Source organism: Myripristis murdjan, chromosome 15, assembly GCF_902150065.1.
Source record: "Myripristis murdjan chromosome 15, fMyrMur1.1, whole genome shotgun sequence".
Lineage (NCBI taxonomy): Eukaryota > Metazoa > Chordata > Actinopteri > Holocentriformes > Holocentridae > Myripristis > Myripristis murdjan.
Window position 1 is genome coordinate 17,416,686 of NC_043994.1, and position 16,492 is coordinate 17,433,177.

Genomic DNA, 16,492 nt, shown 5'->3' on the forward strand with positions numbered 1-16,492 from the left:
AGATTACATTTACCTTAGCAGACAGCACCTCTCATTTACTTTGTCATCGTAGAGGAGGGCAAAGTGGGACAGGTAGCAGGGAAGGTGACACAGATCCGAGAGCAGCCACGGCATACACGCCCCCCTGTGTCAGGTGGTGCTGCCTGCTGCATCCATACACAATAGGTAACAGGTAACAATCAACAGTCACAGCACTGCCATCATTACAAGACTATTAACCATTCAGTTGGTGATCATCATTAGGAAAACTACTGGCAATGTATAAAACAGCATATAGGCTACACATATCTTCACATAGGCTTATTCTCATGTGCACCTGAGCATCTGTATAATTAAGTGATTAAACCCGATTTAGCAAATAAACCGAATTTACAGACAAATATTGTTTTTCTGAGAGTAGAATTGATTATTTAGATATTTTTCCTCTATACTGGCGAATGTTTTCCCCCCGACGTTTGAGTAAAGTATATTTAATAAATTACATTAATGCTACTAAAATAAATTATTATATTATTTGTTAATGACTCTGTTGCTTTGTTTACAGTGTTGATCAGTATGACAACTATGGTTTTTGTTACTATTTTACTGTAATCCTGTCAACTTAAATATGCATTAAACTGAAAGCATAATTTTTCAGTCCAATACACCTTTCCCCTTAGTCTTAATTATGTAAACCAATTAAAAATTTGTAAAGACTGAGCACGAGTCTTTTGAGCAAGTGGTTTCAGATTGATGGCCTCTACCTTGAGTGGGTTCAACAATAAGATAATTGGCCCTCCCTCCCTCCTGCCTCTTTGTTTCCTTTTTAATAATGCCTTATTGATTCATTCAACACAAAACAGCAACAGTAACACCATAAACAACCAACTAATGGATTACACGTTATAAAAGGAATTATTCACGATGAATGTCAAACACAACAGTGACATTTTCATCAGGTCCCAAGGTGTTTGTTTTTTTGTCTATTGTCCGTTGTCTTTTGCCTGTTCAACCCCTGCCCAGCCAAACTCTCTAGCTCATCTAGATTTCAGTCATTCACTATTGCTGGCACTGAAGGAAGCAGTATTATTAATCATAATAGAAACACACCATAGAAAAGGGGGGAAAGGAGCTGGAATGTGTTGCACCATAGGCTTCACTACATCAGTGTTACGTGGCTCTAAGCACGTCACCTTAACCACAGCATCATGTGTAGTTTCAGAAGTCTGGTTAAATTGTGTTATCCTCTGTACATACCTCTAATATGCAGTCCAGTCTCCCCTTTATCTATGTTATCTACATACATTGACTCTAAAACTATATGCCATGATAATATTCAGTCTTGCCTAGAGAACAGATTGTTATTTGCATGCATCCTCACAGCCATTGTTTGCTACTGCTCTCTTGGCGTCCTGGAGAAGGTAGGGTCAGGCAATTATGAATGGAAATGCCATTTTGTTGTAGTGACTTTGCCACCTGACAGAGATGGAGTGAAGACTGGTTGTTTTCTGGCATTTTATTAATAGTGTTCATCAGTGAAAGGACTGGTGCCGCTGGGTAACATTAGGCTTTGTGGTAAATTACTTGCTGTTTAGAATAATTACCTCACTATGCAGGCCAAGTTTTGACCAGCGGTTTGGTGTAACAACCATTTCTTGTCCAGTGAGGAATTAAATAAGTGACCATCCTCTCTCTGTGTCTGTCTTTCTGGTTGAAATTAAACTGTTTTTTTTTTTAGCTTTTTTTTTTTTGCCAATTTTAGTGTAAACAAAATAGACTACAGTTGCAATGTCATGTTTGCTTAGTGTGGTTACTCATTTATAGGAAAAGCCTTCAGTGAGCCTTTTATTTGATTCAGGTGGCATCAGTAGCCTGCATAAAGTTCATATCCAAGGCACCCCAGTTCCAAGCAGCCATCAATAGGTGGGTCTGCCAAACCAAACTGACTTCAGGCTCAGGGCCACAGCTCAATCAGGCAACATAGGGCTCAGTACAAAGAGCAGAAGAAGCAGATAATGTGTAATCCACTTACTCTATCCAAGCCCACATACCATTTAAGGAAGTCTACGTCATGAGATTATTTACGAACATCTAATAAAGCACGGTGGAGGTGGAATTCAATTTGTCTGAAAGCCCTTAGGTATACGTAATATCTCACAAAAATGAATCAATTTCAAATTATTAGGTACTGTATGATATCACGACACCAGCTGTGGTGCCAGAGCACTGTTTGCAAGCATGCAGTATAAAACAAGAATTCATTGCCTCTGATGACAGAGCTGGCAAAAAAGGCTGCATTTCTACATTATGTAATGATAATGTAATAAAAGTTATGTTAAGAGAAAATTCTCCACAGTACAGATTTACCTTTTGACATCATATTAGGCTATTATTAAAATGTTTTCATCAAAATAGTCCCTAAATGTCTGACCCACACTTCATCTTCCCACTTGATGTCCTCGATAATTTGTCATTTTACTGATGCTTAGCGATGTAACTGCTTCACGGATGTCATCCGTTTAGCTTAATGAGGTAAACAAAAAATTACAGTTTTGGCAGGATACACTTTAATTAAGAAATTATAATAAAAAGAGTACAACCTAAAAACCTACAGTACTATGCAATACATTTACAGCATTTAATCCATTTTTTTTATTCCAACCCCATCATTAAATAGTGTCCATATTGTCAATCAAAAATACAGTAAATAAAAAACATAACCACACCCCCAAAGCAAACATTGAGTAATATTACCAAAAATAATATTTTGCGTGCACAATTCTTTCTATATCTCACTCTTTTCATATAGCAGTAGTGTGCTTAATACTGTACTGTGAGTGCTTCAGTAAGGAAATCATTTGGAGATGCTCAGAACAGAATCAACAGTCTGAAATGGAGCTAATCATATTTTACACGAGTGTCCTTTACGTCGTAAATGATTCTCACACCAGTGACCCCTTTATCAAATTTTTAGACTCACATTAAAATGAGCCATTAAGGGCATGATAATAATATGTGTGATGAAAACCTAGAGGATAGAAAACAGCAGCATATATTGTGCAGAATATTTGAGAAATAAATGTTATCCATGCATAGACTACAGTATGGCATCTCAATCTTTCTGCATTCAGGAACCTCACCATTGCCTGGGTACCGTAAATACAGGGGACAATTCACCCGCAGAAAAGAAGTAAACACAATTTAAGACAAGATAATCAGGGAGGATCATCATGCCCTTGATATCAATATTGAAGGTGTCCAGTCCTCACAACCATGCATATGATGATTATTTGGCCATATCTGGGTTTAATAAACATTAACTCATTTAAAAAAAAAAAAAAAAATCCACATCACATCTAGGCTAAAGAAAGGCCTAACAGCAACCAGGATTTACTATTGCTATAAGTCTCTGTAATGTCTCAGCACATTTGGTGACTCACTACAAGGCTCCTATAGTACCACCAGCGAGAAAGGCAAAGTTGTGTTTTGGTAGTTTGTGTGTTTGGATCACAAACTTAAAGGGAGTGTGTGAGAGAGGAGTGATTGTGAGCAAGAGATTGAGAGGCAGAGCACACTGAGGTTTTTTCTTTTTTTTTTTAAACCTGGAGTCTCTTTTGACAGGGAAGGGGAGGGGAGGGGAGTGTAAGTTGTTCCCCACTGCTAATGACAGTCTGATGTTACAGGGGACATCCCAGAATCCTTGGAGGAGTCCGAGACATCGGCCGTTGTGACGGAAGAGACCCTCTCATGGATGAAACTGTAGAGACTGACGTCAGGGCGAGATGTACAGCAGTTCTTACACACCACGTTGGAGTACTGGTTCAACAGGCTGTACAGTCTCCCTGGGAAGGAAAGTGAGGAAGAGAGAGAAAAAGAGAGAGAGAAGATTGAAGAGACAGGGTGAAGGAGTCAAGAGAGAGAGGAGGAAATATAGAGGCATAAAACAGAATTTTAGTGAGGAATAGGCAAAAGGACATAAAGGGTTGAGAGAGACGGAGCAAGAAAAAGAGACCAAAATTGCAACAAGAAAAAAAAAAAAAAAGAAAGAGTGTTCAGTCCCGTTTATAAATCAAATGCACATACACACGCACACAAGCCGTGAGCCTTTTCTCTGTAGCTCCACTTTAGGAAATGGATGGCTCGAGGGGAATTTCTGTGAAAGGCTTCAATAAATGTCAGCGGGAGAAAAATGAAAGGAGGGGGAGGGGAGGGGCTGGGGTCAGCTCAGGCAGTAATCCACTCTTGCGGCTGAGGCTGAATGGATGGGCTGGGGAAGGGAGATGGCCCGTAAGGTGGAATAACTTAAAGCAGAGATGGACAATGTACTGTTATTTATGCGCACTGTCCCTTTAATGAAGCCAGCAAGGACAAACTGCATGAGCTATACAACCCTCAAGAGCCTCGTAAGAGATAAACCCAAGAGCCCCGCTGGCTGAAATCATCACCATTCCTGTCCATTATGTAATCCACCATAGGGACTCAGCAGATTTGTAGACTGACCAACACCTAAGAAGCTTGCTGTGATCACTGTGTGACTGCAGAGTGGTCAGCAAGTATAACTCACACAGCAAAAACCCTGTGTGTGTGTGTGTGTGTGTGTGTGTGTATGTTTCTTACCCACAGTGATTTGTCTCTCTGTGAGGAAAGAGTGCATTTCATGAACATCTCTCATAAGCTGAGCATCTCCAAAGGTGAAGTAGGCCACGTCTCTTCCAGCCTCTGCGGCAGCCATCAACTGAATCAGCGCTGAGAGAGAGAGAGAGAGAGAGAGAGAGAGGGAGAGAGAGAGAGAGACAGAGAGAGAGAGAGAGAGAGGGAGAGAGAGAGAGAGAGAGAGAGAGAACAAGAGAGGGAATGATTCAGGCAGCAATAATTTATTGTGTTAGTAACCTTCATTTCCACAAAAGATCATAAACTTGTAATTGACCACTGGAAATAAGTGGAGGGGCCTAAGTAATTGGGCATTAAGCTAGATAAGGTATGGCTTCTGGCAGGAAAGAACACCAGTGACAAGGGCAATTTGTATCATAAAAGTAAATAATCCACCGCTGGTAGTATTACCTCATTGATGGCGCTCCGTCTTTTTAGCCCTTGCAAATTAGGTCTTAATACATTTAAATATTTAACAGAATGGATATTGGCTCCAGATTAATGAACAGACAAAAACAAACCATCATTTGCAAGAGGTCTGTAATCTTTACATCAACATGACAGCTCGTGCTTATGTAACTACCACATCTGAAATCAGCCCTGCAACTTCAATGTAAAACCTTCTAAAAATACGAGCTATGCTAATTCCAGCGGTAATAAGTGGGGACCCCCGGAAGCTAAAATCATCCACAGGGACATTGTCGATGAGTCCAGTGGGTTTATTAATAGCCTGCTGCAGAGGAAATTAACACCTACTGCGGTAACGGAAACTGTTCACACAAATAACAATGTAACTCCAATTTAAAAACATCCGTTTGTATTCACAATGCAGAACATTTATTGGCTATGTGTTTTTAGAACAACACAGGCTCTGTGAATCCAGGCTTGACATGACCTGAATTAACTTGATTAAACTGGGTAAGGCGTGAACCAGAAACATAGCTGGTGCAACTATGGCTTCCTTAGAGTAAACTAGAAATACCACTTCGTGGTTGGATCAACCAGTCAAGTTGCAGTTTGCATCCAAGTCTGTCCACACTCATAATAAGACTCTGAAGGAAATAATCAAAATAATTAAAATTAAGTGTATTTTGGGGCAAAGTGTAAGTTTGTATAAATCTTTGTCATAGTTAAGATATGATTTCTTGAGTTAGAGCCAGAAATGTGTCTTGTGAGGTCACAGTGACCTTTACGTTTGACCACCAGATTCTAATCAGTTCATCCTCGAGTCCAAGTGGACGTTTGTGCTTGATGTACCGAAATTCCCTCCAGGCTTTCCTGGGATATCACGTTCACTAGAATGGGATGGACGTATGTACAGAACGGCTAAAATGATAATATGATGCCTCCTGCCATGGCTGTTGCTGGCGCAGAGGCATAAAAATGTTACCAGCGGAGGTGCAGAGGACAGTAAGGGACTTCTCCTTATACAGAGCGATGTAGTGTAAACTAACAGAGACCTGCCTCAGCTTGGATTTATGGAGCCCTACCCTGTAATCAATCACCCTTTTAATGGAAAACATAAATGTAGCCAGCTGATCAATAAGGGGAGGGAAGGGATAGGTCTTATGTAAATGAGTGAGTGACACCCGGGGAGAAGGACTAATTGACCAGAGGGAAGACAGACCCGTTTCTCATCCTGTGCTGTACAGTGTATACAGCAAGAATAAAAAAAAAAAAATAAAAAAATAAAAAAAAAAACACTCAACAGGGAGGATGGGTGGCTGCAAAAAAAATAGGTGATGCTGTCTGAGGATCCAGGTTATAATTTTGAATCAAGCAATATGATGACAGATGTGCCACCCAACATCGTTTCATCTATGACAGCACATTAAACCCTGCCTAATGGTTGCCATATTAACAATGTGCCCCAAGTCACTATTTTAGCCACTATTTCTTGGACGGCTATTTATACTTGAACCAACCTTTGAGTCGTGTGTCTCCACCAAAAGCCCCGCAGCCCCAGTTGCCAGTGGCTACTGCAGAGAGGTGCTGACTGTTGCTGTTGTTTCGGTAGAATCCACAGTATGCCTGAAATTATTGCATAAAAAAGCAGGGGAAGAAACAAACACAAGTGAATATAGTATTTCTCCATTATGCAGATGTTCTTCTTTCATCATGATGGATGGACTTTTAAAATTAAATAAAAAACTTGCAAGGATTTAAAAGGCTCAAATGGTGTTGTCCTCAATAGGGTGGGCCTCCTATTGGTTGGACATCAAATAACATGAGTAACAATGTTAAGGGGAAAATATGATGTTACACAATAAGCAGTTAAAAGACAAATGAGAGGACTGCGGCCCTATAATAAAACAAATATAAATACATGACATTTTACAGGATATTTTACCTAAGAACTGCACTGGCATTGCTGTATCATGTAACTAAACAACACCATAAACAGGTGTCGTGCAGTACAGTAGAAACTGTCAGTAGCCTTGAGCAAAATGGATTTTCAGATCATTGAGTCTTTAATTATCAACTTTGCAGCTGAAATCTGACAACATGTCAAAGTTCAACTCCATGAGCTTTGATGTTTTAGGGTTAAAACAACATAATGTCCTCCATGTTCAGCAATATACTATACTGTATCTTTTAAACTGTACCATATGTGTGGCTGTATTTTTTATGCATTTCTTGCATCCTTTAAATGCATAATACCAGGGTGACAACAGTGAAGCCAGTATCTGGACAGATGTGACAACCATGTCAAATGAAAATGACAACTGCTGTCATGGTGGCCCATTCCAAATTGCTTCAAAAGTTGCACTTCAATTCATGAACTGTAAACTAATTGTACAGCTGTGCAAAAAATTAAAAAGATACAGTATTTGTATTAAAATATTATTTTCACAGTTTTCAATTCTCCAGCCCTTGTATCTGTATGCAGTATTTATGTACTTCATTTAAATATGATGATAGGACATCTACATTTTAGTGCATTGTGTTGTATGCTTATCGTGCTACTTTTGTTTTAAGAAATTAGAATGGCAATTCTGAATTAAATTGTTTTGAGTCAACTTGTCAACCAAATTATCATATGTTTTATGTTTTATTAGGCTACCCAGGTGTTACAATGTACTGTAATGCAAACTGTGTCATGACCCTTGTGATACGTGATGTATCACATGGTCCTTGCCAATAAGAAAACCAGAGTTTTAGGGGTATTCAATAAAGCGAGGAAAAAGACAGACAACAGATATTATTGTGAAAGATACTGATGCATATTGAGAAACACTGAACAAAATCACAATTGATATCAAAACATCTGCAAGTTAAATAAGCCCATGTCTCCACCTGTCTTTAAGGCTTTACTTTTGGGGAAATAGGCTAGTATCCATCTGCTTCGAAATGCATAATACGGTATTTAACACAATTCTCTAGGTTAGTGTGTACATACAGACTGGGATGTCTATCTCACCTTGTTGAGTTCTCTGGTCATCTTCTCAGGGTGAAACTGCTCTAGAAAATGCCGGTACTTAAGAGCATCCAGAGCTACAATTTCCGTACATCGTCTCTGCCAGTCATCCCTGGAGATGAAAGAATCAGGGATAGTAATGAGAGATGGGCCCGACATTGACCCAGAAGGAAATATCTTTTTCTCTTTCCCCCCATCTTGACTGTGTTGAATTTTTTTTTGGTTTTGACCGATCAGAGCACAAATCCGAAATTATTACTATGACGTAAAAAACATAAGCAGGCTAATACCTAGGAGTCTCATCCTTGTGACTGTCCTTCCATTTGTAACTCTCGGCGTAGCCTGAATACTTGCTAAACTGCTCCGTACCTGAACAACAAGACAAACAAAGGCAAGAAAAAGCAACAGCTGACATTTAGGGGTATTCAGCAGTCAGAGCACACAGTGGGCCTAAATCTATTTCAGCGCCTTATTTCTTAAATCAAATTTGGTGCTTTCAATCCTCCCCATGTGAGTACACAGTATCAGCTTGTATTGGATTGTCATGAATAAAAGCCATTGATTAAATAAGTAATCCACTTTAGGATTTGAAATAAAAAGCTTTCAGCCATAATGGGAAGAAATGGTTAGAACAGAAGAAGTTAACCTTGACCACATTTGCAAAAGGCTTGTAAAACATTCCTAAAACAAGCACACAGTCTCACATATTTATTCACAGGGCAATACAACTTTTTTACCAAGGCTTTAGTCGTTTCATAACTTCTAACGGCATGTGTGGGGTTTAGGCTTGATGGATTTCATCAACGCTTCATACAATTGCATTGTAGGAAATGATGCCCATTGATGACCATCAAATGCAATCTGTATGGGATACCCTGTGTCACGGTTAACTGAATGAGCAGCAGAAATTAAAAAAACATATATATCACAGTGTGGAAGTTTTCTAGTTTAAGTCACAACAACGGCAAGAGATATTTTACTTTTTATAATCAAGTTATTTCAGTTTTTAGCAGGAGGAATCTGCCAATGCTTATACTGTAAAATGGGGTTGAAGGCTAAGGGTAAATGAAGATTTCCCTCTGCTCTCCCGTGCCAAAACATGACTCATGCTAATGGTAATTTTGCTGGCGACAGAAGATATACCAACGGACAGAACACTTAGGCAAGTGAGAATTATGATTCCCTATAAAGCCTTGGCTGAGTGGCCAAAAAAAAAGTTGTTTCTGAGGATCAAGGAGCCACATTTAGTCAGTCCAAAGAATCAGAGTGCTTTAGACAACACCAGTGTTAAAAGACAGGCTGACCATTCGCCTCTCTCCGTCAACAGAGCTCTCCTTCTTCTCCTCCTCCTCCTCCTTCACCTTGATCCTATTTATCCTGGTGACCGCCCATGACAGCATCCAGGCATACACGCTGCCATCGCTAGATTACATTTTGTCCCACTGTGTTCTGATCTGAATACGCCCCTGGAAACAAAGTGATGTGACATATAGGTTCCCAATACATGGGTACCCTGACATGCAAGATGCACGTCAGGGTACCCTTGCGGGAAGAGGAATATGATTAACTAGATAGGAGAAAAACAGAGAGAAGAAAGACAGAGAGAGAAGAAAGAGAAAGAGAGAGAGAGAGAGAGAGAGAGAGAGAGAGAGAGAGAGAGAGAGAGACTTCACTGAAAGCGGAAACAGTGCATACGTGCAAGGAATACTCCGCAATGTTTTAATGAATCTGAGGCATAACTGGCCCATTCCATTAGTGGAGCAATGACCTCAGTTGGGTTATAAATTCCTCTCTGTCCAAATGTAATAAAGTTAAGTGGAGAGGAGGAGGATGGAAGGAGGGAGTGAGGCAGAGTGGAGGGAGAAAGGGTCGGATAAATGGAGGGAAGGCAGGGAGGGGGGCAGTGACTAACCACTGAAGGTGACTCTTTAGGGACACGTGTGTAAAAGAAGACCAAGTGGCGCCATTAGAAATAGTCTTGCCTGTGTGTAAAGGACGGTACGAGCTGAGAGGAGGGCACTGACGATAGAGAAGCGGTATTACACAAACTGAAAGACGCTGCCAGATGTATGTGTGTGTGTGTTTAGTTGTGTTTCCGGTGGGTCTTACTGACTCTTCTTCTCTCACTGTCCTCATGATCACCACCACTCTGCTCCAGCCTATACGCACTAGGCCATGTAGAAGATAGAGGGGGCAAGGACAGTGGCCATCAGACCATGCAAACCCTTAGTTCGTTCATATTTCGCTTGCCCACATGCAATTTGTCTCCTCTGCTTGGCACAGCTTCAAAAAAGTCTGCAGCAACAGAATCCATCAAGTGCAGACATTTGGGAGCGGCACTTTCTATTTGAGTTTCAGTGCGCAGACTGCCAAGTTACAATACCTGCCCTCATGTCAAGAGGATGGATTTATCAAATGGGATAATGATGCCTCTTGTGACGTCAACAACTAAAATAAAAGCCGGTGCCACATCCCAGCAAAATACAAAAACCTAAACAGGACAAGTTGATGTAAAAGATTTGTTTTGATATGCTTGTTGGAGAGAAAAGGTCAATAAATTGTGAGCAAATATGTAGCTGTCATAAATCGATTGACTAATGAAACAGTTCACACCGTGTCTTTGTTTGGTGTGGGTGAAAACACTTCCACTGGGATTTCTGGGTGTACAGGAGTAATGAAGAGAGAAATGAGACAAGAAGTGGTGAGGGAGCAATAAAAATGTACAGGTCTTTCTTTGTGACTATCCTGATCAATAGGGGCAATAAGTGATTAAGGATAAAACATATGCAAGCTCAATTATCAATGATTAGAGGAATACATATGCTATAATTGCACAGCTTTTCCTTAGATCCTAATTTGTGATTTGTGATATACTGCATATGATATTGTATGATTTTTTACTATTACATTTTTTATATATATTGTGCATGTTTGTCAGTCATTTCTCTTTGCCACAATACATGCAGCCACTGTTTGCATTTTGCTTTCTTTGAATGAAGTAAACAATGTCTTTGCATGCTTTTTTCTACTTAACATGTTCTAGTGTTGAAATTGTCAGTTGTGTACATTTGTATAACCCACATTTTTTGTATGTTCTCTATTCCTCTTTTTATATTCTTCTGTATTCTTTTTTGTGCTGCACCACACTACTGTTAGCTGCAACATTTTCCTCAGAGGGATCGTTCACGTTTATCTTATATTTTCATCTGTAGTCCAGAGCAGAGGCAACAACCCCTGACTCTAACCAATGGTGGGCGAATCACAGCTGAGAGGCAGGAGGAAAGGTGGGCTGCTGAGAGGGGGAGGAGGGTGAGAGGGATTGCGCTAGGGAGGGTCACTTAAACAGGTTGACTCAAGCACAGTGAGTTGGAGGTTGAAAAATAGAGCAATTCTGCTGGAGAGAAATGAAGGATAACTGGGTAGTCCCAAGTGAATCAATGCAATGGATTTACCTTCAGACTGGGAGGAAAAAGAAAAAAAAATGAATGGAGGGCAATAAACACATGGGGCTCAATGAACAGGAGAAAATAACTGGGAGAAGAAAAAGAAAAAGAAAAAGAAAGAAATACACCCGTGAACAGCACTGGAAATTGGGTAATAACTGCTGAACAAGCTTAAAAAGAAGGCTAACATACACACGAGTGACATTATGCCATCGGGTGGACAATACTCATTAGGTGGGTGCTTTGAAGGCACCTTAAAGTACCATGAAAGCAGCTTATTATTCGAGTGGGAACCAAAGTAGTACCCAAGTATTTGGCCTTACCACAGCAACCCATCATCTAGTATTAAGCTTGCTATCTTTGCTCCTCTGCTTTGCTACCAGCGTGCTCTCCTCTCTGTTGCGCTCTCTCGAACAAATCAGATTGGGCGCCACCTCAATGTTAGTCGAATGCAGTGGATATAATGGTGGGTAATTCAAATGCAAACAGCAGTTTCCCTGTGTTGAAAACGTGCCCCGGCTTTGCTGCATGTCATCCCCTCTGCCCTGTGTTTCATGTCTCTCTCTGCTATGACAGTCTAATAAAGCAGAAATGCCCCAAATTTCATTAAAAGAAAGAAAGAAAGAAAGAAAGAAAGAAAGAAAGAAAGAAAGAAAGAAAGAAAAGAAAAGAAAAGAAATCCTGCACTCTATTTGTATTTGTTGATAATTTCACATCAAGTCAGAACAAGCTGTCTAATTTTTGGAGGGGACCAACATTACCAAACACAAACTCAAACCCAATGCCCACTAAAACAAGAGCTGGCAGCAACTAGCTTGTATCTTGTTAAAGTGGCTAGCAGACAACCACTGTCCGGATCTGAATTACAGATTCAAGAAAACATGTTTTGTCCTTCAGTGGAAATAAGACACTATTTGATGCGTATCTGGGGTTGAAAAGTGTCTCCACATAGGCGTAGGTTCCCTGCCCATGAATCTCAATTCATGTCAAGTCTACACTAGGTCCTGCAATCTGTTTGGTTAATCATAGGGATCTATTTACATGGATTTAGCACTTCACTGAGCTTATGAATTTCCTCTTGCTCATTTTTTTTAACTACTGATTCTACTTGCAAACTGTTGTATCGGGTTGTCATACGAGCACATACAAGACAATCCAAAAATGACCTGTTTGGGTATGATAAAGTGGTTATTTTAATTTTTCCCTGCGGGGCCAGTGCAAATATGTGTCAAGTAGAACTGCTGACTTAACCTGACAAGTGGAAAGAAAAATGTTTACACTCTGTTTTATGACATCTTGTACTCATAATTTTAATGCAGTTTTTTCATGTTTGAAAAAACAGTGAAACAGTGAAAAATGCAGTCTTCATAATGTGTGTGTCATTAACTACAATAAATACAACACTGCACATGAGGCAAAGTATGCAGGTGTGTGTGGCTGTGAGAGAGACATAAAACATTGTTGTCACGTTAAAGAAATTACAGTTACAGGAGAGAGTAGGTGTTTTCCTGGCTCCGTAACTGCACAACCAGCCCACCAAGATGACTTCAATCTATTCCGTCGATGAAGGAGAACAGGAGAGGAGGAAACTGACTGAGTCAAATGAGAAGACAAAGTATTACAGACAGAAAAAGTTCATAGATGAAACTGATAAAAACAGAAAGACAGCTTACTATGAGGGAGAAAATTTCAAGAGGCAAAGTAAGAAATGCCAAAGGAACCACAGCCTCTGAGCTTGTGAAATCAAGGACAAAGAAAGCCTTTCTCAAATCGCTGCTTGTTTGTTTGTGTGGGGCACAAAGAGGAAAGAGGGCCTGGCTGATTGACAAGAGCTTGACAAGAGCTTTAAAAGGGTTAAAAGAATCCCATGGGTCTGAACTGGCTGCTGTCACAAGTTGTATCACCCTTCAAGCTCAAGGACAGCGTGTGTGTCCTACCTGTGATAATGAGGCATTCGTTGTACTCCAAAGCTTCAGTGAAGAGGCGAGAAACAATGAGTTCAGGGTTGATGAGAAATCTGATCTCCTCCTGGACCAGCCCAAGTCCTGTTACTCCTCCACCTACCAGCCTGTTAGCAAAGTCCACCTGGAGTACAAACACACACAAGCGGCTTAAAGTACACTAGAGATTGGCATTTCAGTTTTGAAGATTCTGTACAAGCTAGCATCAGCTGCTCAACAGGAAACAGCGGCAGACGTCCATATGTCGAAGTTGCCAGCTAGTCGTCACAGAGAGAGGTATCAGAGCAAAATAAACATAAAAGCCTCTTAAAGCTTTGTTAGTTTCTCTTTTTTCTTTTTTTTTTTCCTCTTTCTCTCGCCATCACCATAGCTCTGAGACGAAGATTGTTAAAACACAATGAGAAACCCTTGTTAATATCTGAACCAAAACTTGCTGTGAGCCCATGGCCTTGATTGTAACTTTGTTAGAAAAAAATCTCTTAAGAGATCTTCAACTTATCTTATCTTGCAAGCAATCAGCCAATGGAGGCTTTTTTCAGTTCTGGATTATTTAATGACCGTTCCAGTTTTACTCATGTTTTTGCCAACTGACTTACATAACTAAGGACAATTTTCCAAAGCATAGCACAAGGACAAGGACTTCCAAACCAGCTGCAAAAACATGTTACTTGCATGCTCTTTCGTTGAGAAAATCAGATCCAGACGACAAACAGAAACAAAACATGGATATCATGGATAGAATGATGTGGAAATCTTTCTTTCAAATATGTTATGGCTGTTAGTCTGGCGACTGAGTAGGAAATTTGCTTTTCAGGTTTGAAGTCTCAGATGTCAGAGCATATAAACACACCAGAAGTCCTGCAGACTTTTCACATGAACCTGTGCAATAATTAAGTAACTCTCAAAGACATAAATATGGGCCGGCTTACTTGTCGTATTTTTGTAACATAGCAAAATAAACAGAAATAAATTTCTACCTGGGAGGTTGGGAAAAATGCTTTCAAAAACATAAACCAGTATTGTAGGCTTTAAAAATGATCTGTAATAATAGGTACCTGTGTCCTTTTTTAAAATATTGTTATGCAACATTCATGGACTGTCTGTTACTCCCAAACTGTTGATGAAATTGCTTGAGGACTTAAACATCCCCTCAAACTGTTTTTAATGCCGGAAATATTTTGATGTGTCACTGGAGCTTCAAACCCTGCAAGCTCTCTCCATATTTTGGGGGCACGGATAAGAGGGCAGCTCATTCACTCACAATGCTGCTGTTTTAAACAGTCTGTCAAGGGTGTGGGTTGTGCTCACTGGCCCATAGCCGCGTCAATCTGTGTGACAGTGTGCGAGTGTGTATGTGCATGTGTCTGTGCTTTCTCACCAATCGTTCATCTTCTCACCTCCTTCACTCGTTCAGCCCTAACCTCACCCCCTCACCCTTCAATCTCACCTCCTGACAGAATGACAGCCCACTTCGCCCTATCAACACTCCACGCCCAGCCAGAGCCAAGCCTGCTGAGATCACTATCAATCCGCCTGTAGGACTCCTGGCCCACTGGGTCGCCCCAGTGAGGAGGCACCCCCGTCATCTTTTTCTCCCTGCGCCCCTGCTCCTCGCCCACCCCAGGGTCCTCTCCTCCACCCGCGCCCCTCTGAGCTACTCATGTGTACACATCAGCTGTCAGCAAGAGGAAAAATACACCAGCCACCATGGCACACTGAGGGGAGTGAGGAGCAGAGGTGAATCAATGCAGACAGACAGGGAGCCAGAAATGTACACAGATATGCACAAAATTACATTCTTGAATTTGAGAGAAGAAAATAGACAACTAAGCAGACAAGCACTAGACTGTGTATGACCTATAAAACTTGGGGTGACAGTTAGATGCATGCAGGGCTGGGCTATTTTTGTCAGGTTTACCACAGAAAAAAATCTACACTGGAGGCAGTTTACGGGCACATCAAATCTAAAAATCTGAGCTGGTCTTAACGCCACAAACATGTTGTCACTGCCACAAACATGTTGTCACTGCCACAAACGTGCATTTATAGTTGACCAAAGGGCACTGAGAAGCACAAGGCCAGGTAAACTGACTTGATGTATATTAACATGAGGTCGTTAATTGTGGAGTGTAGATGAATATCAATCATTCATTGTAAACCTCCAAAGGAATTCCCACCTGCAGCATCCCGTATCCATCATCCTCAATTGTCCCCTCACAAGTGATGTGAAGGCGAGTCAGCTGAGTCTGGGAACTACACAGAAAGATGGTAAAACTTTCAATTATTGCTTTACTAAAGAGTTGTTAACACATAACCAGTCATTGAGTGGATGGTGAATTTGAATGACTGTCAATGCACTTGTTTCAAGAGTTAAGACCACAGTATGCTCTCACTTTAATGTAGATGATTAAACTAAGCCTGCACTGAATAACCTGGAAACACTTTAATGTGGGATAAAAATCCCCTTGCACAGTTTTTAAAACGGGCCTTAGCAGAAAGAAAAAAAAAAAACATAGCTTAGAAAGAAATAGCTTTGAAGTTAAAGACATGAATGACTTAAGGCCCTTTAAGTCTCTTTTATGAATCACATGCCTAGGAGAAACTATACTATGCATACTATATACTATGCAAAGAACAGAACGCCACCCCTGATCCTGTGATATGACTGTTTGAATAATTTAATGCACAATACTAGATTTACAGCTATGCTCAAAAGTGTCTTGGGAGACTTTCCGCATTTTTTGGTGTTGCAAGCATAACTCTGAATAAATTCAAAATCTCTGGCAATAATTGAGACAAAAGGCCTGATAATGACCAAGTGAAAACATGCAATTTTTTTTTGCAAATTTCTAAAAAAAAAATAAATTACAACAGTATCTCATTTAAATATGTTTTCAGCCTCCTGACTCAATATACTGTTAAAAAAATCCTTGACATTTCTTGAATATGTCTGTTTCAGGTTGGCATTTCTGAATTTGGAGATTTTCTCCCATTCTTCTTTGTAGTTTTATTCAAGTTGGATGTGCAGCGCCTGTGAACAG

General features: G+C 40.3%; 1 protein-coding gene across 2 annotated transcripts in view; it reads right to left on the reverse strand.

Annotated features, from left to right (window-relative positions):
* Positions 1-2,529: 2,529 nt before the first annotated feature.
* The window catches only part of parga (poly (ADP-ribose) glycohydrolase a), a 30,089-nt gene continuing 16,126 nt past the window's right edge, over positions 2,530-16,492 (reverse strand). For both annotated transcript variants that reach the window (XM_030070068.1, XM_030070067.1), the window contains exons 13-19: positions 15,629-15,704; positions 13,428-13,575; positions 8,338-8,416; positions 8,051-8,159; positions 6,555-6,660; positions 4,597-4,725; positions 2,530-3,821 (exon numbers count right to left, since the gene is read on the reverse strand). In XM_030070068.1, coding sequence (XP_029925928.1) covers positions 3,640-3,821; positions 4,597-4,725; positions 6,555-6,660; positions 8,051-8,159; positions 8,338-8,416; positions 13,428-13,575; positions 15,629-15,704 — 829 coding nt within the window. In that variant the 3' untranslated portion in view covers positions 2,530-3,639. The remainder of the gene's footprint in view (positions 3,822-4,596; positions 4,726-6,554; positions 6,661-8,050; positions 8,160-8,337; positions 8,417-13,427; positions 13,576-15,628; positions 15,705-16,492) is intronic.